Raw genomic sequence first — 26,386 nt, 5'->3', positions numbered from 1 at the left:
TGTTGGTTTTTTTGTTTTTTGGGTTTTTTTGCAACAATGGCAGAGTTACCCATTATGTTTGGTTTAGTCTATTATTACAACTAGCATTCCTGAAACATACACCAGGTGAAAGTAGGAGGAAATAGTCTAGAAAGCGTGCTGGCAGAAAAAGCAAAACCTGGGATTAAAATTTTGCAAGAGACAATTTTCTAACAGCACTGAAATACTGTTTATGTTTATTATTTCCAAACTCAAGAGGAAGCCTAAAGCAGTGGAAAAGAAAGGGCAGCCCTGGAGTTAAGAAGCCCTGGTCACTGATACTTTCTAGCTATGTGACTAAGAGCAAGTCACTTTGCATTTCAGTGCCCTAGACCTCAAAAACTCTGAGAGTTGTCTTATTAGTCACAGATGAACTGACATCAGAGGCAGCAAATTTGAAGACCACCCCAGTGTAATCAGAGGCAGAATACATGCAATTGGGCATTATTTAACAAAATAAGTAAAAATACAACTCACATAATATGACTTTGTGGTTTTCTAAGTCAATATGCAAGCCATACATGACACCACTGTTCTCCATCATGCAAGTTGCCCATACACAGTTTAAATCACAGGAGCAGGTTTCTAAAATCTCAAAACTTAAAATTTTTTCCTGAACAACTCCGCCCTTTTAAAATGTTCGACAATACTCACACCTATCATTTTGGCTAATGTGACCAAAAAAAAAAAAAAAAAGGGACAAATGTTGGAGGATGTGGGAAAACTGAGACCCTAATGTATTGTTGATGAGGTTGTGAATTGATCCAACAGTTCCGGAGCAATCTGGAACTAGTGCTATAAAGCTGTGCATACCCTTTGCTCTAGCAATAGCACTGCTAGGTCTTTGGGGGAGGGAGGGGGTGGGACCAGTTATTTGTACAAAAGTGTTTACAGCAGCTCTCTTTGTGGTGGTTAAGAACTGGAAATCAAGGGGCAAGCTAGGTGACACAGTGGATAAAGCACTGGCCCTGAAGTCAGGAGGACCTGAGTTCAAATGTGATCCCAGACACATGATACTCACTAGCTATGTGACCCTGGGCAAGTCATTTAACCCCAACTGCCTAAAAAATAAAAAGAATTGGAAATCGAGAGGGTATAATCAATTAGGGAATGGCTGAACAAATTGTGGTACATTATTGAAATGCAATATTCTTGTGCTATAAGAAGTGGCAAAGCAGGATGATTTCAGAAAAACCTGGAAAAATTTACATGAACTGATACAAAAGGAAGTGAGAAGAACCTAGAGATCATTATACATAGTAATAGCAATACTGTACCATGAAGAACTGTGAATGACTTAGCTATTCTCAGCAATACAATGATCCAAATCAATCCCAAAGGACTCATGATGAAAAAACCTATCCACCTCCAGAGAAAGAACTGATGTTGTCTGACACAGACTGAAGCATGATATTCTCTTTCTCTCTCTCTCTCTCTCTCTCTCTCTCTCTCTCTCTCTCTCTCTCTCTCTCTCTCTCTCTCTAGTCCTCTTGCCAAAATGACTAATAGGAAATGTTTTATATTATTGCACATGAATAACCTGTATCAAATTGCTTACTGTCTCAGGGAGGGGAGGAGGAAGGGAAGATAGAATTTGGAACCCAAAACGGAAAAAAAAATTTTTTAATTGTTTTTTATATAGCTATATTTTTTAAATGTTTGACAATATAGAACTTTATTCCAAATCTTCCTCATTTTCAAAGAAACTAAAAAATACTAAACTAAAAGGTAATTTTTAAGCATACTGAAAATGAATTTAACAAGAAATCAAGCCATAATCTACAGGATAGATGCTTTACTCAAACTGCACGATAATACTGGTTTCTTCTGTCACATGTGAAAATGAAGGATAACAGTTAATATCTTTTTTTAAAAAGACAAAGAGAAAAATTAGTTAAGCAACAGGAAGTGCTGAGTGGTTTTGTTTGCTCACTCAATCCAGCATAGGCTCTGAGAGAGTCTTCAAGAAACTATGTGTGACCCTTCCAACTCCACTGAGTAAATAAATTTGTTCCCCAAACATGTGGAAATAAAAATGCTTGAGAGCTGACCAAATAACTTGTTAGGTTTTGCCCAATTTCTCTAGCAACAGAGCTCAATCTGGTATGTGAATGTTGTGTAACATCCTGTCAGTATTTTATGAAGCAACTTAAAAGGAAACAGCTATTTATCCAGGCTTTCCCTTAAAGTGCCAAGCAGTTAATTACAACTACTTTATATAGACCCCCTCTTTCTCTTTTGAGGACCTTTGTGTTCTCTTCAAATTACAGTATCCACTCTTGATAAAGGCTGTTTACTTTACATACCATAAAACAATTAGAAAATAACGTGTTCTTTCTCTAAAGATCAGAAGCTCCTAGGACTTTAACCACAGTATTTCAGCTAATTGTAGCAAATAAACTACATGAAAACTGGATATGATACTTTCATTGTTTGATTATCATTGTGGCAACCCAAGCATACACAACTTAGCTTATTCAGTTTCTAATGACTAGAATATTGAACTTACAAGATTTTCCTTATCTTCATCACAGCCAGCATTCATGAGCTGGGATTCCTATGTAATAAAAACAAAAGTCTTTTCAGAGAAACATGATCAAACTATCATATACAGTTTATTAGCTATGCTCATTACTAAATATTGTATAGGCTCCAGCTCCTCTATGACCAGGTTTTGTGTTTTTTTCTCTTGTTATGTTTTGTTTTGGTGACAGGGAAGGATGGAAGGGCAAAGTTTCCAGAGGTAAAAAAGAAAAATGGCATTTTCAGACAAAATTTCCTCCATGCAGAAAATGACTTTCATAACCACAAACTTCCCAAATCCTTTTAAAGGTCACAATCATTATTTTCAAGCAGGAGTATTACTGTCAATTAGCTCAGGTTCCCTGTGAGCATTTTCTATTTTGGGGGGAGGGGGGCACACAAATTTGGGGGATTTCATAATCCACAGAGTCAACAAAATGCAACACTTCAGTGCCTTGTCTACCAGAATTATAGAATGACAGAGCGAGACGGAGCCTTAGATCTCCTAATCCAACAACTGCCCCTCCCCCCCCTTTACACACAAAGGAAGATGGTCTGAGGTGACAAAACAGAATTGAGATCTCCTCAGTCCCATGTTCTTTCCACCTACAACAGAATCACAGAAGAAGGTACCTTGACAGGGATCCAATCCCCTCTACAATATATTTAGCATGGGGGCATTCCAGCTTTCGCTTTTTAGACTTTAAACCCATTCACCTTTGGAGAGTCCCAATTGTTACAAAATATTCCCTTATATGAAGCCTAAATTTTGTCTCTTGGTGACTTCCACCCATTGCCCCATAATGTTCTTCCACACAACAACTCTCCAAATTTTTTAAAACTATCCCTGTGTGCCGCCCCCCATCCCTCTCCTCTAACCTAAACATCTCCAGCTCTTTCAATCAGGTTTTGTCAGACAATGGGATCCTATTAAAAGTTTTTAGGCATAAAAATAAATTAGTAAGATGATTCCAACAGCAGGGTATAGATGGTTAAGAGAAAAAGAAGGAAAAAAAAAACCAACTAGGGACAGGGAGGGATCTCAGTTGACCCACATTACAGGCAACTAAAGGCAGGTCAAAAACCCCACATAAATCTATTTTTAAAATAAACAAAAATTTATTTAAAATAAAAGCAAGACAGTCATTTTTTTTCTAAGTCACCACGGATATAGAGAGCTGGCCTTGGAGGCAAGAAGACATGAGTTCAAGTTCTGACTTTTGACACATACTGTTTATGACTATATTAACCTTTCAGTGTGCCCCAACAGGTTTCTAATGCTAAAGGTTAACAGGAGTGTCCTCTTCATCTGTCACTGAAATCACTGCTCCAAGTTCCTATTTTCCTCTCTCACCATCATCACATAGGAAAAAAGGCCTACGGACAAGTACCACATGCCTGAGATACTAGGGGGAAAAAAATGCAACAATAGCTTCATAGTACGGCAAATTGTTGACTGGTCAAAAAGCCAAAAGACTTTATTCCTTATAATCCAAATGGGTATTAAAGGGTATTTAGTAAATTGTTTGGATGCTATTATGCTGGTGGCTTGTTCTTCTTGAGCTCTTTGTAGTATCTGACCCTGCCTCCTCCTACCTGTAGGATGGCTTGGTGACCTTCTCTGGATCTTCACCATATCACATCCACCCAACAGTGTTATACTCCAAGGCTCTGAGCTTCCAGATCCTCAGAATTCTCTCTCCATTCTCTCCTTTGGTGACCTCTGTTGCTCTCTTGGATATAACCTCTATGCAGATGACTCCCAGACTTTATATATCCAAGCCCTAATCCCTTTCCTGAACTCACCAACTGCCTGCTGGGAATTTCAAAGTGAATGTTCAAACTGGATAGGCATCTCAAACTCAACACGTTAAAAAAAAAATGCTTCATTATTCCCACCCTGCAAAACACCTGTCTCTCTAATCATCCCAATTCTTACCAAGGTTACCACCATCCTTTGGGTCTTCCACGTTCTTACCCTTGGAGGCACTCTCCTCTATCTCACCTCTCCAATCAGTTGCCACATTCACTAGTTTTAGCAAAACAACACCTCTCAATAGGTCCACTTTTCTCCATTCCACTCAACCCTGCTTCAAGTCTTCATCATCCCTCCCCTGGACGACTGTGATAGTCTCCTAACCATTCTCCCTGCCTCATCTCTTTCCTCTCCTATCTACCTTCCCCACAGCTGGCAAAGTAATTTTTCAAATTTTCAATTTAAATTTTCAATGACCATGTCATTACCCTAACTCACTCCAGGGGCTTTTCTACTACCTCTAGGATAAAATGTATAAACAACTTTTTGTCATTTAAAGCCCTTCATAACCTGCTCCAACCTGTCCTTTCCAGCCTTATTATACACTGCCCCCACTCAGACGCTACACAGTCCAACCAAACAGGCCTTGCTGTACCCCATATACTCTGTGCCTCTGTATTGGCTACCTTCCATGTCTGGAATGCAATCTCTACTCACCTCCATCATTTAAAATCCCTTTTCTAAACTCAGCTCAAGTGCCACCTTCTACATGAAGCCTTTCCTGATCTTCCCCAGGGGGTCTCATGCCCTCCCTCCACTCTCATCCACTTACCTGATGTTTATTTTGCGTATACTACATATGTACAGTTTTCAAGGGCAAGGGCTGATTTGTTTGCCTTTTCTTCTCAGTGCTTAATACATAGTAGGTACCTAATGATTATTGATAGACTGGTTAATGGCCTTATAAACTAACTATCCCTAGGACTTTACAAAAGCAATGAAATAACAGTCTTTTAGTAACAAACCAAGGCACAGACCCTCATATTAAATTCCACACAAAAACTATCCATGTTTCACTACAGAGGTACTACAGTGTTCAAAACTCAAAACAGAATCAGGGCCACTGAACCATCCCCAGAGACCACATAATGATACAGAAAGCCACTTATCAACATTCTTTAAATTTCATTGTATTTTTATTTATTCTGCTAAATCTTCCCCAATTATATTTTAATCTCATTCAGCTGTACTCAGGAGTACTGTCAATTGACATCTCTGTTGTAGGTAATCATCCCCAATACCATCTGGAGAACAATACAGTGTAGAGAACAGTCTTGGGATCAGGAGATCCAAAATCTAATCCTGGGTCTGCCCCTTGACAAGCTCTGGGCAGTAAGAATAGTTAGCATTCATGTGTTGCTTTAAGATTTGCAAAGTGCTTCACATACAAATTCAATCCCCCTTAATGCTAATCCTTGTCTCCAATATTACTCCCAAGTTTAGATAGACAGATAATCTTGTTTGTACACAATTGTTTGCATGTTGTCTCTCCCCCATTAGATTGTGAGTACCATAGCAGGGAGCATTTTTGCCTTGTACCTACAGTGTCTAGCACAGTGCCTAGCATGCAGTAAGTTCATTATAAATGCTTGTTCATGTAAATTCACAATAAAAAAAAAACCTCATGCTTTAGCAAAGAGGCTTATGACAAGAACTTTATCAGTAATTTTATTAAGTAGAAAGTAAAATGAAGCAGGTACTTGAATGAAGCAGTTTAGTTACAGCATGACTCTAGGAAATAAACAACCTCCTAACAAATGTTAACAAAATGCTGATAGAAGAAACTCCATCATGTTAAACCAATTAAGCCCAAGCTGATAAGCACTGCAGTAGTAAAGGGGAGCGCTGCCCTATGACATCTAAGCTGCCTGATTAATTAAAACTAAAACTGACAAGACTATTCAATCCAAGAACCATGTCAGCTGTTCTCAGAAGGCCAAAAAAAAAAAGAAAGAAAAAAAGAAAAGCTGAAGCAAGTCAGGAAAAAAAAAAGAGGAGATGGGGTTACAGCAGTCTCAGTTATTCAGAGCATTCTATTCCCAACCGTTCTAGATATATGGATGTTCTAGTTATCAGGGTTCACTAAAACATGGGGAAATTCACGTTATAGTAGAATAGGCATTATAGCTCACAGAATTTGCAAGTTGGAAGGGACCTTAACAACCCTTAATTTGAAGGTCCCAATATCCCTTCTAATAACTATTTAACATCTTACTACTTGAAAGAATAAAGAACTCACTACTTAAAGACTAAATACTGGCATGAAGCTGATAATTAACAGGTACCATAAGGGAAGGTTGAAAGGACTTTGAGAGAGTTCTAGAAGGATCCTCCATTCTGGACTAATCATTATTATGATGAGCTAAAAACTGCCACCACTTAGTCCTAATTCCGTCTTCTGCAACAACATCAAGCAAGTATCCTTCTTCTACATAACAGCACTATAATGAAGAACACTATCACACACCCTCTCTGCCACTCTCAATCTTTTATCCAGGCTTCAACCAGTAGTGTGACACAGTTTCCAGACCAATAAAGTCAGCCACTTCTACAGATACTCTGGTTGCTCAGCAACCCTTTTAAGAATGTAGCACCCAGGTCGAAAGACAATATTCCTGTGTAGTATAATTAGAACGAGTAAAGCAAAACTTATCACTGTAGGGATAGGTGATTACACATGTGGAGCATGTCATATACTGTCAGATACAGTTGATTCATTTTGCAAAAAAAATTTTTCTTTATTTCCTTTAAAAAAGAGAGATGCCTCACTGGGGAGAGAAGGAGGCTTGTATATTTGGAAATGAAGGTGATGTCAAAACAAGAAATATGGATTAAAAAAATGCAAAAAAAATGTGTCAAAAATGGAAGTGGTAAGAGAAAGGGAATAGGCATGTAAGCATATATTACCTTTTAGGAACTATGCTAAATGCTTTACAGATCTCATCTGGGAAAAAATATTCCAGATATAATCTGATTAGCACATATTTAAAAAAGCAAAGAAAAATAATATTCCAGATATGATCTAATTAGCACAGAGTAAAGCAGATTCATAATCGCCATGAAATAAACACTATTGTTCTACTAATGTAGAGTAAGTTTAGGTTAGGATTTCTAAAAACTGCATATTGAGCTTGTGGTCAGTTAAAATCATGATGGTCTTCTTTCATATGAACTGCTATTGAGCTATCTTTCTCATCCTATACTGGTTTTTTTAAAACCTAAATATGTGAACTTGAAAAATGACAGGAGTAAGGGTAAATGAAATAACGTTGGTATCTGCTTAGCTCTGAAATTCATAGAAATCCTTCCCAATCACAACTCTGTCATACAATATTTCTCTTATCTTTTCAATTATGTGTCATCTACAGATTTGATTAGCACACCTTCTGGGTCATAATGTTTGTGTATGTGATACATCCCCTTTCTAGGTCCATAAACTGTAAGCTTTATTAGAACAGGAGCACTTGTATTTAACTAATGATTGCTGAACTGAATTCAATTATCTTTGTATCTCTGCAGCACCTGACTGCTATATGCACTTGGGAGTACTTAATTAAATCATCCATTCAACACCATTCATCAATAAAAGTATTGAACAAGATAGGGCCAATGGAAGAAGAAACTTGCACCACACTAACAGAGACCACTCTTCAGGCTGAAATTACTTTAAGTACCTATAATAAATGCTTTATGTATGTTTGTTCAACCACGTTATAGAACCACTCAATTCTAATTATCCAAACCACATTTCTCTATTTCATCCAAAATTATATCATAAAACACCATATAAAGTGACTTTGTAAAAGTAGGACATAATATACTTACAATCAATTTAATTTGTAACCAATTCCTGAATATAATAGCCTATGACAAAGTGAATTTGTTCATACAAATATTGAGTATCCACCATGTCTATAGGCACTATGGGGGATACAAAGAGGAATGAGGACTTTCAAATAATTAGAATAAAATATATAACACTAGAACTATCCTGAATTCACACTAAATTCACACCTTTTTATTACTGAGGGTACTGGAGAATACTGCAATCATCATTACAAGCATCAATTCTCTTTGAACAAAAGGCTGAAGAGAATATAATGAACCTTAACTAATTTTCTGAAATAATGGTTTCTACCAAGTAAATCTTTTACACAAAGCTATTTGTCATCTGTTTCCTCATAAATGATTACAGAACACACACTGGGGGAGGGAGTTTCCATAAGCTTTTCAGTTCCTTTTATTCAAGGCACACGCATTTACTCTAGTTTTTCTTTGCCCAATATAGCAAGTCGGTCAATAAACACTTATTAAGCACCTAGTACACTCCAGGTGCTGTGCTAAGTGCCAAGGATACAAAAAGAGGCAAAAAACAGTACCTGCAGGGCAAGTAGGTGGCACAGTGGATAGAGCTCCAGCCTTTGAGTCAGAAGGACCTGAGTTCAAATCTGGTCTCAGACACTTGACACTTACTAGCTGTGTGACCCGGGGCAAGTCACTTCACCCTGCTTGCCTCACCAAAGAGTAAAACAAAACAAAGAAACACGCAGCACCTGCCTTCAAGAAGCTCACCATCTAATGGATGAGACAGGCATACAAATATATATAAGCAAGCTATGTACAAGATAAATAGGAAATAATGAAAAGAGGTAAGGCACCAGAATTAAGAAGAGTTCAGACAGACTTGCTACACAGTACATATTTCCTTCAAGTAATCTGGGAAAGGATAGGACCTACTAACATTACAAAAACTCATTATAAATTTTCAAATTAAGATGCTTACTATTTTGATTTCCCAATAAGAATGAAGATATAATTAAATGTGGTTTGGTGCACCTGATCTGTTTTTCCAATTGCTGCAGCTGGTCCCAAGTTTGAAATAAGCAGCATTCATTACCTGATCGAATGTTAACCATATCCAAAGACTGTTAACAAAATTTTACAGGATTTTCTACCTTACTAGAGAATGACTTCATCCTTTCTTATATTAACAACACTACTAATGCCCAATTGAGATGAGTTAAACAAAACTGCACAATCTATATCTTAAGTGGACTGCAGACTTCAGGACTGAATGTGAGTAGACAGTAGGGGACAGAGTGTTTTCACCATCCTTCTAACCCTCTCTTATGGTTCCTCCAACTCTTCTTATTCCAGCAGTAACACCATGCTTCCACACTCAGTCACCTACAGTGTTAACTTAGCAACTCCCCCAAAAGCTATGTATGATCCCTCATTTCCCTCCATCAATTAATAAAAAAAAAACTTTGTCTCATTACCTAATTATTCTCTATGCAATATTGAGTAATAATTAAAAAGTTACCTAATTTATTAAGTGGGATTAATTTGGAAATTTAACCTACTGTTAACTTCAGAAAGCCATAAAGGAACAGTCTTAACATAACGAGTGATTTTAATATAAGAGGGGTCAGCTTCTTCTTCTCCTCCACATTCCTTCTGCCAGATCTTGGTCATAATATTAACTCAATTCTAGTGATCTTTTCCAGGCACCTAAGCCTTCAATTTGAGGAGTAAGACATGGAACTAAATGACTTCTAAATCCTTTTCTACTCTAAATCTATGTATGATCTTATAAAGAAGCTGGGCCCCATTTACAGGCTTCCTCATCCAGCTTACTTCTCTGCTCATCACTTTATTAACAACAAGAAAGACTCCAAGTGAGAAGTAAAAAGGGCCTGAACCAAAAGCAATGGGAGTATAAGAGAGAAGGGGATCCAGGGATCCTGAGAACTAATCACAAACTCAGCACTCAGAACTCAGAGTTAGATCTACAGAGCAGAGCCCCCAGAGCTGATCCTGGACTCAAGCTCAATCTAGGATAGCACAGCACAAAAAGCCTCCCACAGAACAAATCACGGACTCAGTGCCTTGCCCAGTACAAAGCATGTGTTGGGAGGAAGGGAGGGAAGGGTGGGGGTAGTTACCCAGAGGGACTAGGATTACAATTTCAGCCTCAAAAGAGCTCTCAGCTAGGCCAGTAATGCTTGCTTACCCAGAGCAGACAACTGAAGAATAACTAAACAAAAAAGATAGAGTGCTATTATGAGGCATGGGATATCCAAGGCATAAACCCATAAAACAGCTCCAAAACACCTATCAGTAAAGCCTCAAAGAAAAAAATTGAAACACTCTTTCAGATGCACTCTTTATTAATGCCCAATTTCAGGTACTTGGAGTCACTTTACAATGCTTCAGATACAGGTCCAATTTTTCTATACTATTAGATTTTTTCAATTTTGAACATTTTGGTATTTACTCCCATCCTCCACAAATACACAATTAATGAATAAGCTGTTGAAGCTTCATGCAAGGGTTGCAAATACCCATACATAGCTACTGTTAATGAACAAGCATTTATTATACACCTACTATGTGCCAGGCACTATGCTCAGTGCTAGAGATACAAACACTAAAGTGAAACGGACCCTACCCTCAAAGAGCTTACATGTAATGGAGAAGACAGCATACAAGGATCCATGCGTGCATACATGCACATACAAACATGTACAAAGCAGACCGGGGGGGGGGGGGCACGCCACATCACAAGTAGCTGGGGGCCAGAAAAGATACATTCCAAGCATGGGGCATGTAGTGTCATCTGTGATGAATAGCAAAGCCAGTTTGGTCTATCTGGAGAACATTAAGGTCAGTAATGGGTAACAAGAGTGGACAGGTAGTTTTGTTCTGAAGACCTTTAAATGCCAAACAGAGGAGCTTATACGTTGAGAGAGAGAGAGAGAGAGAGAGAGAGAGAGAGAGAGAGAGAGAGAGAGAGAGAGAGAGAGAGAGAGTGTGCGTGGTGTGTGTGTGTGTGTGTGAGAGAGAGAGACAGAGAGAGAGAGAGAGAGAGAGAGAGAGAGAGAGAGAGAGAGAGAGAGAGAGAGAGAGAGAGAGAGAGAACGCGAGCACATTGTTAGATTTTCATTTCAGAAAAATTACTTGTGTTCAGAGTGGACTGGAGAGCACAGGGACAGAATTGTGGAGTCCAGGTTATAGTGACGAGGGTATGATGTATGGGTGGTGGCAGTATGAGGATGCATGCAAGAGATATTGTGATGAGCAAGTTTTATCAACTAACTGAATGTGGGTGGGGTAACATCTAGGAACAGAGGATGACATAGAGATTAAGAACCTAGGTAAGTGGGAGGATGTTAGTCTCTTGAAGAGAAATAAGGAAGTTTGTAAGATGGGCAAGTTTGGACGGGAAACTAGCATTTGTATAGCACCTAAAATGCTGCAAAGCGTTTTCCATGTTACCTCATTTCATCCTCACAACTTTGTGAGGTAGGTGCTGTTATTATCCAGACTACTTTTTACAAAACACCTGCAATTTTAGAAAACAGAAAATTTCTTCATAGCACATGCCCTGAAATAAGAAAAAAAGTTCTCCAAGCAATTAAATGAATAGAGATTTTAAAATGCATGTGGATTCGTGGTCTTAAAGAGCAATTCTTACATTTTTAAAAGGTAACAACCTTAGATCAAGGTAGAATAATAATGACATCAATATCATTAGGCTCAACCCCCAACATTAGATTTGCTCTGTTCATGGGTCACAGATGCAACCCTTAACCCTGACCATCTGTTCATTTTTTTTTTAATATTGGGTAATTCATCATCTACAGATAAATCAACACAAATATGTTCAGCAACGTTAATCCTACTGAAGGCAGGTCAATAGCATCCTGTCACCAAAAAAGCAGGACATCATTATTACCGCCCACTGTCCTACATCAGGGCCAACCAATTAGCAATAAATAAGATGCCATTCAATTGTTGCGCACCATGTTTTCATCTAAATGAATTACAAGAAAGTTAAAGTGAAGACTGTCTCCTACCATGAGCTAACTACAAAGACTGGACACAAATAGAATTAAATGCTGTGATCAAATAAAACAAGAAAATCATTTATTTAATGATATGCTTCATTACCATTTGCCAAATGGTAATTATGTAAAAAATAAGCAAATAGATCTCATAAAAAGTCATAATCATTACTTTTACCTAATTAAACCAAACTGCTGTTTTTCCCCCTTGATCCTCACTCCAGACAAATTGTAATTTGCTAACTTTTCAGTATCTATTAACAGCATCGATGTTAATTTTCCTTTATTTTGCTCACATTTTAATCCTTAACACAAATCCTAACAGTCATAAGTTAGAAAACAAATTATTCTCCAATAAAAGTGAGTATTCTGTCATCCATGTCTGATGCCTCTTGGGCTGTCTTCAACATTAACACCCCTAATCTCTTCTGGCATGGTCCTTGAACATCAAAAAAATCAAAGAATCCCAGAAATCTAATCCTAATTTCAAAACTAATATACTTCAACACAAGACAATATAGCACAAGAAAAAACATCTCTGTCAAATCCTATGTTCAAATTTTGGTTCAGAAAATTAAGCTAGACCTGGCCCACACTCTGGCTTCATAGGAGCAAGCATCAGGAAGATAAGAGTAATGAGAAGAATTACACCTTCTGTTCTCTGCCCTGTTTTTATACCCTGAAGTCATTCAAGTTGGTCTCCATTTATCTGTGCACAAGGAGAAGCTGTGTAAAGATGTATCTTACAGTACATATAAAGATGCACCTGTGCACCTTAGGAAGGGCACAATTCTCCATTTCAAATGCTTTGGGTAAGTCAAAGGGCCACCTCTCAGATCCAGGACCTACTATGGTATGTTATGGCTATAATTCTACGGAAAAAAATTAACTACATTGTATCAAAATATAATATAATCATATAATTTATCACAGATAAGAAAATTCAGGCTCAGAAAACACTAAGTGATTTTATTAAGGCCACACAGCTACTAAGTGAAGGGCCAAGGTTAAAACATAAATCAGCTGTCTCTTGGTCCAGGGATATTTTTATCTTCATCATGCTTCCCCTCCCATAAGAATGTATTATCTATTCAGAAAGCATTGTTTTATAATTCCATATGCCCCCATTATTACATCATCAAAAACTGTTTTACTCTTAGAACCAACCTCAAATTCATTGATGAAATGTCTGACTTTATTACATAATCTACACAGGCAGTACAGTGGATAAAGTGCTAGACCTGGGGTCAGGAAGACCCCAGTTCAAATTTGACCTCAGCACTTACCAGTTGTGTGACTCTGCACAAGTCACTTAACCCCATTTGCCTCAGTTTCCTCCTCTGTAAAATGAGTTGGAGAAGGAAATGGCAAACCACACTCTAGCACCTTTGCCAAGAAAACCCCAAATGGGGTCATGAAGAGTCAAATACAATTGAAATACTGAACAAAACAAAATACACGTAAACAAAATAATGGAACACCACAAAACCCAACTAAGGTGACACCCACAAAGAACTACCATGCCCCCGGGTGTTTGTGTGTTTTGTAAAGCACACAATTTTAAGCAAAGAGCTTTTTTGGACATCACCCTAAAAAGGGAAAGCTGTGAAGCAGTAACGTCTCATTAAACCAGTCCTGCATTGAGCAGTTGGCACCAATTTTCTGAAGGAAACTGTAAAGCTTAAATTTTCTTCCATAAGACTTCCAATGTTATGTTAATGTAGCTTTTGGCACTTAATTCAACTTAAATCTGTCAAAAATTTTATCTGAGATCATATATGTATGTCTAAGTCATTGGTTTAGATCATAAATCATGTAAGATTAGCAAAGTGGTTAGCACAGTGCCTGCTTGTTCCCCTCCCCCACGCTGAAGGAACCTTTAATAGCACTTAGTCATCTCCTTTGTTCTACAGATTGAGCAACTGAAGGCCAGAAAGTTTAAGGGACTGGCCCAAGTTTGCAAAGGTAGTTAAGTGGCAGAAGCAGAATTTGATCATGGGTCCTCAGACTCCAAATCCAAGGCCTTTCCACAGTACCATGGCGTTCCTTGTAAGATACAGACACAACTCACACATAATCACACTTAAAATGTATTCCTAGGCTATAAAGTCCAAGTAGGCAGGGAATGACTTATTCAAATTGTCTATCTAATAGCAGTGTGGTGTTTACTAAATATCATAAGTTTTAAGAGAAGGCTACTATTACCCTTGAAACATACTCTGTATTCTCCATTGCCCCTTCCCGACGGGCACTTTCAATTTTTTCTAGATTAAAACCTAACCAATACTCTCAAAAAAGCCATTCAATTTGTCCAAGCACAAGAAAAATTAAGCAAAAATGGTACCTCAATGTTACCTAAAAGAAGATTTATTCAGAGGTTTAGGTCACAACTTCCTCTGAGTTTCTTTCAAGTTTTACATGTGTTAACTAAAAACTAAAAAAATAAATCAGGATGATAGTATTAGGTCCTATGAAACCCTTCTATGAAAATAAAAGCCTAATATAACATGTTTCACTTACTCTTGAATATACACTTCATAAGAAGGATAATATAACTATGATCTTGGCATGGTTGCCTTGTCCTTCTCATGTGCTCACAGGGCTACCAAGATTTTTGTCAACCCTTTCCTGATCCTGCCACAACTAATTACTCCTTGTTTACTAGTGATACCACCAAGTCTTCCTAAGTATGCTTCCTAATCTGTAAAAAGTAGAAGCTGATCTCTAAGTCTCAGAGTTCTATAATTCTGTCCCCCACTAACTGACTCCCCTTTCTATGAAACTCCTCTAGAATACCACAGTGAATTCAAATTTATTAAGTGTTGACACATATGCAAGGTACTGCATCAGATAATGGGGATAGAAAGAGAAAAACCAGCTCCTATCACAGGTGATGTAAAGGAATGGCAAATTCAAGGAAAAGCAAGTAGACCAAGTGTAAGAAGACCCAAATACAATTCAATTTCTCCAGAAATTGGGGGGGGGGGCACGCGCCACAGGGGCAGCGGGGTGGAAGAGCATATTCAATACATTCGTGTTCCAGGGTGGGTAGAAGTAGAAGGAGGTGTGGCTCACAAGTGTTGTTAACTCAATGCTCAGGGTCCTTTAGAAGAGCCACCAAATTATTTTAGGCACATATTAATTTGCATATAATCATGTTAGAACCAGAAGGAATCTTTGAAATCAAGTTCAACTCCCTCATTTTGCAAATAAGGAAACTGAGACACAGATTGAATGGTTTATCCAAAGGCATATAGATTCGTGTTTTAATTATATTATAGGACATTATTTTTAACAGCTTACTTTTAATCAATGTTATTCAGAACATATTTATATAAAACTTATTTATATTTATAAAGACTGGTTTATATAAATTACTGTTACTGTATTACTCCCACAGGTCACATGCAACAGAAAAGTTCATAAGTCAAAAAAAAAAACTTATTGACATGTATTTTGTAACACTATTACTCAACATGTATGCCAAAATCTTCAAATCACCATAAAGTGGGTAACTTGAGGCAAGAAATTAATTCACTTGCCCATAGCCCATTATCAGAAGAGAATAATAATTTGGAATGCAAATGTTCAAAACATGAGTTCACATTCCCTCAAATTCTTTACTTTCACTTTCGTTGATAAATTAATTTGCTGTCTTCATGTTTTTAAACCATGATATTTTTAAATTTTTCTCTTCTAAAAAATTATAAGATGCAAATAGAGAAGACAAAGATACTTAAATATAATTTCCTTTATCTCTCATACCTGTTGTTCATCCTCCATGACGTTACTGGCAAATTCAAAGACTAGATCGTTCTGTTGTACAACAGCAGCCATAATAAAGCATTCCCTTTAATGCTTCATGAGAAAAATTTCAGGTTCAAGTATCAGATGAAAGATTCCAGTACTCAACTTGCTGTACAAATCACAGGTGTCAAAAACACATAAATTTTCTGGGTTTTCCAGTGTTTTAATTTAAACAAAGGAAACCTTCCATTGACTTATTTTTCTTCATTTATATGTCTTCCCCTGAAAAGAAAAACAAGTCACTTGGTTAGCTTCCACTTGTAACACAGCAAGAGCAGGCCATATAGAAAAAAAATTAAAATCAATTCTAGGGGCACCTAGCAATTAAAAGGATCAGACATAATGAGGGTCTTGGAGTAGTTAGTCTCTGAGGTGCCTTCCAGCTATAAAGCTATGATCAAGTCAATCATATAGTATTTTCTTGTTGAGAGCTTGGCTCAACTTTTATTAGTTTGATTTCCATAAACATTTTCTGAAAATTATCATATCTAGAATATTTTAATTTTCAAATATTTATGATTAGCAAATACATAATTACTATAAAGGCAACATCATAAACAAAATCAATTTATGCCTCCTACCTCATTTTTACCAACCAGGTCAATTACCTACTTAGATGCTGTATAATATTCATTTTCCCCTTAGCAGAACATCCCTGCTCAGCCTGCTCTATAGGTATAATAACTTTTGTGTCATGTTTTCTGGTTCCATTCTAGATATTTAAGTCATCTTTACCTTACTTCTGTAAATAAGCAGAAGACAAAAAGAACTTCAGGCCCTTAAAAAAATCTTCTGAGAAACAAAATGGTTTTAAAACCGAGTTACCGTGTTGTTCTGATCTTCGATGGGTCTTTTTTTTAAATGTACTGAAATGTACCCTTATCTCTAACACAGGCTTGCAAGCAACAGGAAGGAAACAGCACTGACCACGTCATGGCAAATTAGAACATGCAAAGAACTGCACACTATAAGAAAAGAGCAGAAAGGCAACTCAAGAACTAAAACAATTCACAGAAAATAGGTATATGTCTATAAAACCTAACTCTGTGTTTAATAAGGGGAAAAAAGATTTTTCAATAAATCCTAAAGTATTGTTGGTCATAAGACATGACATGAAATAAGTAATATGAAAATTGGAATGTGTTAACATTTAATGATTTTATATGGTATTTGAGATGTTAGTACTGATATTATAAAAAAGAATGGGATAGCTATCAGCCAAAGCATAGAAGTGATGGTCATTAATTCTTTAATTGTTTTTAAAAGCGGGCAGAGACCTAGAAACAAGTTGATGTGATGAATCCATCGCCCTCAAAACCTTAAAAAAACCTAGTTAGGTTGTGCCAAGTCATATACCCTGTTTTCTAACTTAAGTAAAGCTCATTTCATCTATTTTCTGGACATCAGAGATCATCAGCACAGATGTGGAATTCCCCAACTGGCAATTAAAACAAAAAAAGAGATGGGAAAGAATTCACTCAAAACACTATTTCCTACACTCGGTTGTGATACAGAAGATTTCTGATATTTCTAAGACTCTTAAAAATTTTTATAAAATTCTAGACAAGTTAAAGGGGGGGCATAACTCTGGAGAATTATTCTTTCAAAATATGTATGTGATTATATGGGATCCAAAAGAACAGTGTGACATGGAATTTTACATGGCATGCATACATAACATAAAAACTGAAAAAGTTATTTTTAAAATTAGCTGATAACCCCAATTGCCTGACCAAAAAGAAAAAGAATGTTAAACTTAGGTGACAGACAAGTAAAGCTTTTACAACTTTAAGAAAAATGCATTCAACAAACACCAATTAAAAGGAAAGTGTGGCTGGGCACTAGAAATAGAGATGAAAGACAGAATAGTCCCTATACCAAAAGGCTTACAATGAAGTTAGTGGAAAAGCTATATGCACAGGGGATAAGCACTGTGCTCATAAGCATGTTGTCTTCAGAACAGAGCATAAGTTCCCTGAGGTCATGGGAGACAGCCTGCATAAAATGCAGAGAGGCAAGAGAAGACAGAACAAAATGGAAGAATAGTTTGGTGAGAGTACAGAAGGTAAACAAAATCTAGTGAAGAATAACTTCAATTTAAAAAAACACAAAATAAATCCACAGCAAAGATTAATATTGCTGTACATAATTAACAAAAACCAGGAGAAAATTTTATAGAGAAATTCCATCTGAAATGTCCATCCCCCCCCCCCAAAAAAAAAGATTAAATTATCTGGGAGTCAACAAGACCCATTCAGGATTGCATAAATAAAACTACAAAACATTTATATGAAAAAAAAATTTTTTGTTTGAGAACCAGGTCGCTCCATCTCAACCAGGCTAGAAGGGCAGTAACCACTCATGAGCCCACTATCTCGCTATACAAATTGTCATAGGAGCTGACCTACTCCATTTTTGATGCAGACAAGTTCATCCTTTCTTAGGCAGCCTGGTGGCTCCAACCCCATAGCCTTAGACACCTACAACTCAGAAATCAGGAACTCAAGTTATGAATGATGTCCTAACTGCCAAATCTGTGGTCTCTTCTCAGTCCTCATTCTTCTTGTTCTCTGCAGTTTTTGACAATGTTGACTCTCTGGTCTCCAGGTTTTCAGAACAACATTCAATCTTGGTTATCATTCTATCTAGGTAACCACTTGCTCTTCAGTCTTCTTTGCTGGCTCATCATCATTATTATCTCATCCCCCTCTTATTGGTATATTCAAACTTTCTGTCCCGTGCCCAATTCTCCTTTTTCTCTCATCACTGCCTTAATTTGGTCCCTTCATCAATCACATGTGTTTATCATTTCTATGCTATCAACTCTCAGACTTATAAATCCAGCCCTCCTAACTTCCAGTTCTGAGTGACCAACAGTTAATTGAACATTTTGTACTAGAGGTACCATTGCATCTCAAATTCAATATGTCCAAAAGAAAACTTATTACTGTTCTCCAAAACCCACTCCTCTTCCAAACATCAGTATTTCTGGTAAGGACACCTCCATTCTTCCAATCACACAGGTTTGTAACCTCAGTCGCCCTAAACTCCTAATTCTTCCTGAACACATATACCCAATCAGTTGTCAAATGTTGTTGATCCTATTTCTACAATCTCTCTCAAACACAATCCCTTCCCATCATTCACACTGCCACCACTCAGGTCAGGCCTTGTCACCTCAACTGGACTATTTTAAAATTTTTCATTTTATTTCATTTCGTACTTAACAAATACCAAATAAGATCAGTATTCTTCTATAATGCAGAATAGAAAACTATTTCATAAGCAGACACAAATCTGAGCTATGTACAGTGTGCTTCTCCTCCCAAGTATGTATCAAATTTAGCACACCAAGTACGTATCAAATTTCAAAGTTGTCTTGCTTGTCTGTGTTTCCCACTGATCTTTCTTCTGTTCTCTTCTGGGCATTTTCACCTGGACTATTATAATAGCCTCTTAGGTGGATGGAGCCTAGATGTCTTGAGTAGAGGCAGCAACCCAGCCAGGCTGTTCCAACATTCCCCTCCAAACTTTAAAATAACACCACAAATCAAATTCTGGAGCAACAAAGTCAACAAAAGGTCAGGGTTAAGACATTTTTCCAGCTCAAGATAATTTCCAAAGGTTGGAAGGAAAGGTCAGTGACACTGGGGTAGAGGCTGGCCCAGACTCCACGCGGTGGCAACACTAGCTGTGGACTTGAAGGTGGAGGAGAACAGCAGCAACAGCAGCTTTGGGAACTCTCAGTCCAGAGATGGCAAGGGGATGGGACAACCGGTCAGAGTATGAGGACCCCTTATGCTAGCACTGGGCACAGGACTAGGGGCTGTTTGATAACTCCATTGCCCATACCCAGTTTAGTAGTTGCCATTCCAGAGCAGAGAAGAAAGCCCGTGGTAGCAAGGGAGCAGGGACTCTTCTTGGGTAAAGCCAGACGGCAGCCTAGGAGAGCAGTGACCATTCCTCTTTCCAGATCATACTACCTTAGAAACACTAAAAACTTCCAAAACCCCACAACTAGCTCTGAAAAAAACCTCAGAATCACACAACATTTAGCAGCTACTATGATAAAGGAGTAGAGGAATAGGGTTATAATATTCCAGAAGGCAAAGGAGATAGAAATTACAACCAAGAATAACCTACCCAGCAAAACTAATTATAATTCTTCAGAAGGGAAGAAAAAAAAAAGAATATTTCATGAAACAGTGGACTTTCAAGCATTCCTGATGAAAAGACCAGAGATGAATTTGACATTCAAACACAGACAAGACTCAAGAAAAGCATAAAAAGGGAACTGAGTCAAACTTATAAAAATAAAAGCCATTCCCCAATTGATAAATGGTCAAAGGATATGATTAGGCACTTTTCAGAGATAGAAATCAAAACAGCCATATGAAAAAATGCTCTAAATCATTAATAATTAGAGAAATGCAAATTAAAACAACACTAAGCTACTACCTCACACCTACAAGATTAGCTAACATGACAGTAAAGGAAAATGACGGGATGTGGGAGAAATGTGCCTGTGGGAATGTGGAAAAATAGGAACACTAATGCACCGTTGGTGGAGTTGTGAACTAGTCCAGCCACTCTGGAGAACAATTTGGAACTATACCCAAAAGGCTTTCAAGCTGTGCATATCCTTTGACCCATCAATAAAACTCAGTCTCCATTCCAAAGAGATCAAAGAAAAAGGAAAAGGACCTGTATGTACCAAAATATTTACAGCAGCTTTTTATAGTAACAAAGAACTGGAAATTGAGGCGATGCCTATCAACTGGGGAATAACTAAACAAGTTGTAGTATAAGATTGTGATGGAATATTATTGTGCTATAAGAAATGATGAGAGACAGTTTCAGAAAAAACTGGGAAGACTTATATGAACGATGCAAAGCAAAGTGAACAGAAGCAGGAGACCATGGAAATCAGTAACAGCAATATGGTAACAACGATCAATAGTGAAAGACGTGGCTACTCTGATCGATACAGTGGTCCAAAACAATCCAAGAACGATGAAAAATGCTATCTACCTCCAGAGAGAGAACTGATGAACTCTGAGCACAGATTGAAGTATATTTTTTTCCAATTTCATTTTTTGGGGGGGAGGGGCGGAGCAACATAGCTAATTGGAAATGCTGTTCATGACTTCATATGTACAACGGGTATCATACTGCTTGCCTCTCAATAGGTAAGGGAGGGGCCAAAGGAAGAGAAAGAATTTGGAACTCAGAATTTTTTTAAATGAATGTTAAAAATGATTTTTAAAAATGGCCTCCTGATTGGTCTCTGCTTGCAGTCTCTCATGATCATCCAGCTGCCAGTGATTCTCCTTACAGGGCATGTCCTGCCATGCAAATCTCTTACTCAACAAACTCCAGTGGCTCCCTGCAGGATGAAATACAAACTTTTCTGTTTCGTCTCCTGCCTCCATGACTTTGCACTGGCCGTCTTCCTCCACCCCCAGTTCCTAACGCCTCCTTATCAACATTTACCATGGTCTATCTTGTATATGTTCTGTATAGCCTATACAGGCTGTGTCTCCAAACAGATTGTAAAACTCTTCAAAAGCCAGGACGATTTCACCTTTGTCTTTATATCCCCAGGTATAACTAGCACAGTGCCTACCCAGAGAAGGCAATTCAATGACTCTCAAGTGACTGCCAAAGCTCAAAATACACATACCCAATCAATGAATGAATGAATGAATGAATGAATGAATGAATGAATGAATGAATGAATCAGGGAAACATTTACTACACAAAGCAATGTATACTCATTTACAAGTAACCACTATGCTTCATAAAACTCAAGGGAGAGGAAAGAGCAGGTGAGAGGGTTCTCTTATTAGCCATATACAGCAAACTTTTTTGTATACCTTTATAAAGGCACAGATATAGGAGCTAGGGGCTTTCCCATGGCAAGAACACTTCACCTAGGTCAGGGCTGTGGTCCTAAACCTTAAGGCAGCTTGGAGCAAGGACATCTCCTCCCAAACAAAACAAAAACGATTAAGTCACTACTAGGTCACCCTAAAGAATGTGACTAATAATCCAGTTAGAAATCATAAAAATGGAGATGGATGACAGGAAACTGTCACTAGGAACAGCTATGATCACTTCCCCCAGGAAGCTCCCTCATTCCAGTCGCTGGGCCACCATCTCAAGAAAAAGAGATGGGAGTCTAATTCAGAGAGGAAATAATAATCCTGCTTCTGTGGCAGAAGGAAGGCGAATGGGTGGCCTGAAATGCAGTACCTAAATGTCATAGGCACACCTGGCTCATTAAAAGGGCTCCATTATTAACCCACAAAGAGGGGGGCAAACACCAAACACCCAAATAAGTTCTACATTAGAAGGTGCTTGAGCTTACTCCTCATACTCGTTCCCTTTTTTGTTTACTAGCTCAATTCTACCACAAGACTCCCCCTTAACTCGGGCAGAGAGCAGATGGCAGCAACTGCCATGAAGTCATGGATAAACTGGATTAACCTTTTGAATGACTCAGGACTCAGAACTTCTCCAAGATACTGCTTCCAGAGAACTAAATATTTAAAGTTGTCGGTGACCACAAGTATCAATAACTTATACACAATTATTCTAATAAAACATAAACTTGACAATTCTTTTTTAACATTCTCAGATACATTTCTCGGAAAGTTAAAGTAGAAGAATTTGTTGTTGTTACTGTTCAGTTGTTTTAATCAGGTCTGACTCTTTGTGATCCCACTAGGGTTTTTGGTTTTTTGCTTTTGTTTTTTTTTCTGACAGAGAGAGTGGAGTGGTATGACATTACCTTCTCCAATTAATTTTATAAACAAGGAAACTGAGGCAAACAGGGTTAAATGACTTGCCCAGGGTCACACAGCTAGTGTCTAAGGCCAAATTTGAACTCAGGAAGCCGAGTCTTCCTAACTCCAGGATCAGCACTCTATCTATTGTGCCACCCAGCTGCTTAAAAATAGAATAGTATTTCACAGATATCAGCAGAGATATACAAAGTCAAAGAAAGAAACACAAATATTTTTTAAAAAGGTAAAGAAAATTAACTGTAGAAAGACAGAAAGGTTAACACAAATGAAAATTAAATAATAAATGAACTTTTAAACTCCATTAATGTGAATCCTTTTGAAGTTTTTAGATTATGACTTTTCATACAGTAGAATGCTCTACATATTATGTATTACAATCACTTAATTATTTTTCACTGATGAGATCTCAGAATCATAGACTCCAAAAGCACATCTTTTTAACTCCATTATTTCACCAGTGATTCTATACTGCTACAAATCACAGGATGCTACAATCTTGGTCGAAAACAAAATTTTCCTCCCTGCAGCTACCATTAAATGCAATGGGGAAACACTAGAAACTTCTCCATTAAATAGAGGAAAAAAGCAAGAAAGCCCCATTTTCCCTGCTGTTAGACATAATTCACTATCCCTATGCCTATTTGACATAGGGCTAAAAGAAACTGAAGGGAATAGCATAAGCAAAGAAACAACAAAATTATTGCTTTTGGCAGATGACGATAGTATACTTAATGAACCCTCAGAGTCAACTAAAAATTAATCGAAACAATTAAACAATTAAAACAATTAAAAACTTCAGCAAATTTTCAAGACAAAAAATGAATTCACATAAATTATCAGCATTTTGTATAATACCAAAAACTCAGCTGGAAGAGATTTTTTTTAAACTCTATTTAAAATAACTACAGAATACACAAAATACTTGGAGAGCTACCTACCTAGATACACATGGGGATTCTATTAATACAATTACAAAGCACTCTTTATTGAAAATAAAGATAGACTATTTGGAGAAATGTTTATTGGTCATGGGTAGTCAATGTAATACAAATGACAACCCTAAGTTAATTTATTACTTCTATCAGGTAGAGAAAGTTTAAAAAAAAAAAGTCAAATATAGAACTGTTATGCGAAAACAGGCACAATGGCACACTGTTCATTGAACTGTGAATTGATTTACCTGTTCTGGAAAGAAAATTCAAACTATCCCTAAAAAGTCACTAAACTGTGCATGCCCTATGCCAGAATATACTCTATACCTAAAAGAGATTAAATAAGGAAGAAAAGAACTCATATGTCCAAAAATATTTAGAGCAGCTCTTTTTAGTAGCAAGGAACTGAAAATTAAGAGGATGATCATCATTTGGGAAATGGCTGAAGAAATTATGATATACGAAGGTAAAGGAATACTATTTTGCTATCAAAATAATGAAGTAGATAGTGTCAGAGAAATCTTGAAAGATTTGTATGAACTAAATCATAATAAAGTAAGCAGACCTGGAAGGACATTTTATACAGTAAAAACAATACTGTGAAAACAAACAAGTTTGAATGCCACAAGTAGTCTGATCAATTCACTAACCAACCACCATTCCTTTGGACCGATAAAGCATACTACCACCTCCTGCCAAAGAGGTGACAGACTCAGAAATCAGATTCACATTTTAATAAGCATATTAGTAAAATTACACATTGAATAATATACTAATCAAACTACCAAAGGGGTACTCCACAAAGCTAGATGAAATAACAAAACTACAAATATAACAAAAACTATTGGAAGAATAAAAAAAAATCTAGCGTATCAAGGAATGTATAATGGAAGAAGAAAAAAGATTAACCAACAGGCACAATAGTACTTTCTGATCTCAAACAACATTACAAAGTAATAATCATCAAAACCGTGTTGTAGTACTGGTTTAAAAAATAGAAGATCAATGGAACAGACTAAATAAGAATAATACTGAAATTTAAATTGCAGTATATGATAAACCCCAAAGCATCAACTACCCAGGAAAGAACTCACTGTTTGACAAGAATTACTGGAAAATTAAACTGGATAACAGAAATTAGATCTAGACCAAAATTTGATATATGTGATAATAAAGTAAACACCTATATGACTTGAGTATTAAAGATAATACCACGGAAAAAATTAGAAAGGGCAGATCAAGTACCTTTTATGGCTGCGACTAGGGGTAACCTAACAAGGAACAGAAGTAACCACAAAAGATAAAAGAGTGTTGATTACTTGAAATTTAAAAGATTTTGCATAAGACACAGTGCAACTGGGATACAAAGGAAAGTGCTGAACCAAAGAACAAATACTTTGATACATAATAATTATTTGATAAAAACCAAAAACTATTCCCTAATCAACAATTCTAAAAAGAACTGCAAATTGTAAACAACCACAAGAAAGAATTCCCCATATCTTCTATCACTAATGATACAAAAAAAGCAAATCAAAAATGACTCTAAAATTTCACTTCACACTCAACAAGTTAGGAAAGATGACAAAAGATGGGAACAGCCAATGTTGCTGAAGGTTTAATTAGTTCAACCACCAGTGGTCAGATACTCAGATTAATTGCATTATTGTTAAATCTGCAAATTGGTTCAACCATTCTGAAAAGTGACCACATTTTTTTTTGACCCAGAGGTCTCAGTGCTAAACAAATAACCAAAGGAGGTCAATGATTTTTTTAAGGCCCCATATACAGCATATTGACAGCAACTCTTTTCACAGTAGCAAGGAACTGGAAAATGTAGGTGATGATCAGAGAATCTGTTAACAATTTCTGCTAGATGAATGTAATAGGATACTACTGTGCTACCTTCCTCAGAGATATGATGAAGTATATAAAGTGGAATTGACAGACATGGTGGTTTTGTTGGTTAGTTATGTTTAGTTATACTTCTTTGTACAGTGGATATATGGGGAAATTAATAGTGATATAACAGAAAAAGACCATTTTACACTTTTAAAAAAAAAAAAGATCATTGGTGGATTAAAGTAGGCTGAAGCCTGTCATACAGGAAACAAACACAACAGAAGAAGAGCGGTTCATATAAGGAGAACAAAGGATGACAGCTCCAAATTACACTTTTATTAACCAAATATTTCAAAAACCAGGAAAAAAAAAGTCTCCAAAATACTGAGTGAACCTCTATGAAGGATGTCAGAAAGATATGGACAAGAATCACCTAGGATGAAAAGACATAGATTGGTTGTAGTCAGCATTGCACCTGTGGAAGGAATAAGCCAATGAGAGAAATCTAATGTTCCAATGACAAGTCAGCATCTCACACATAATTTTGGGAAAAGCCCAAAACAGTGGAAATATTTTGTAGCTGCCTTTTTGAGCTCACTCTTTTTCAGGATCAAGATGGTACAGGAAAGAGTGTGCCCATGCAAGAAAAGAATATGTCCAGGTTCAAGAGGATGTTTTTGTACCTCAATTCTTGCTACATTTTTTCAGGAAACATTCCTCTGCAAAAGCTAGTTGATTTTAATTGCTTATCAATAATAATGGGGAGATATCAACTTGTTAAATGACACTGGA

The 26,386-nt window shown here is 37.1% G+C and overlaps 1 protein-coding gene across 1 annotated transcript in view; it reads right to left on the bottom strand.

Moving 5' to 3' along the window:
- Nucleotides 1-26,386, bottom strand: part of ELF1 (E74 like ETS transcription factor 1) — a 92,736-nt gene that overhangs the window by 34,188 nt on the left and 32,162 nt on the right. The window contains 2 exon segments of the mRNA XM_078147631.1: nucleotides 2,528-2,575; nucleotides 15,970-16,233. Of these exon segments, the coding sequence (XP_078003757.1) occupies nucleotides 2,528-2,575; nucleotides 15,970-16,041 (120 nt within the window). The 5' untranslated portion in view covers nucleotides 16,042-16,233.

This window comes from Phascolarctos cinereus, unplaced genomic scaffold (genome assembly GCF_003287225.1).
Source record: "Phascolarctos cinereus isolate Bilbo 61053 unplaced genomic scaffold, phaCin_HiC Scaffold_7;HRSCAF=346, whole genome shotgun sequence".
NCBI lineage: Eukaryota > Metazoa > Chordata > Mammalia > Diprotodontia > Phascolarctidae > Phascolarctos > Phascolarctos cinereus.
Note: the sequence above shows the minus strand (reverse complement) of the source record. Positions and strands in the feature narration are given on the sequence as shown.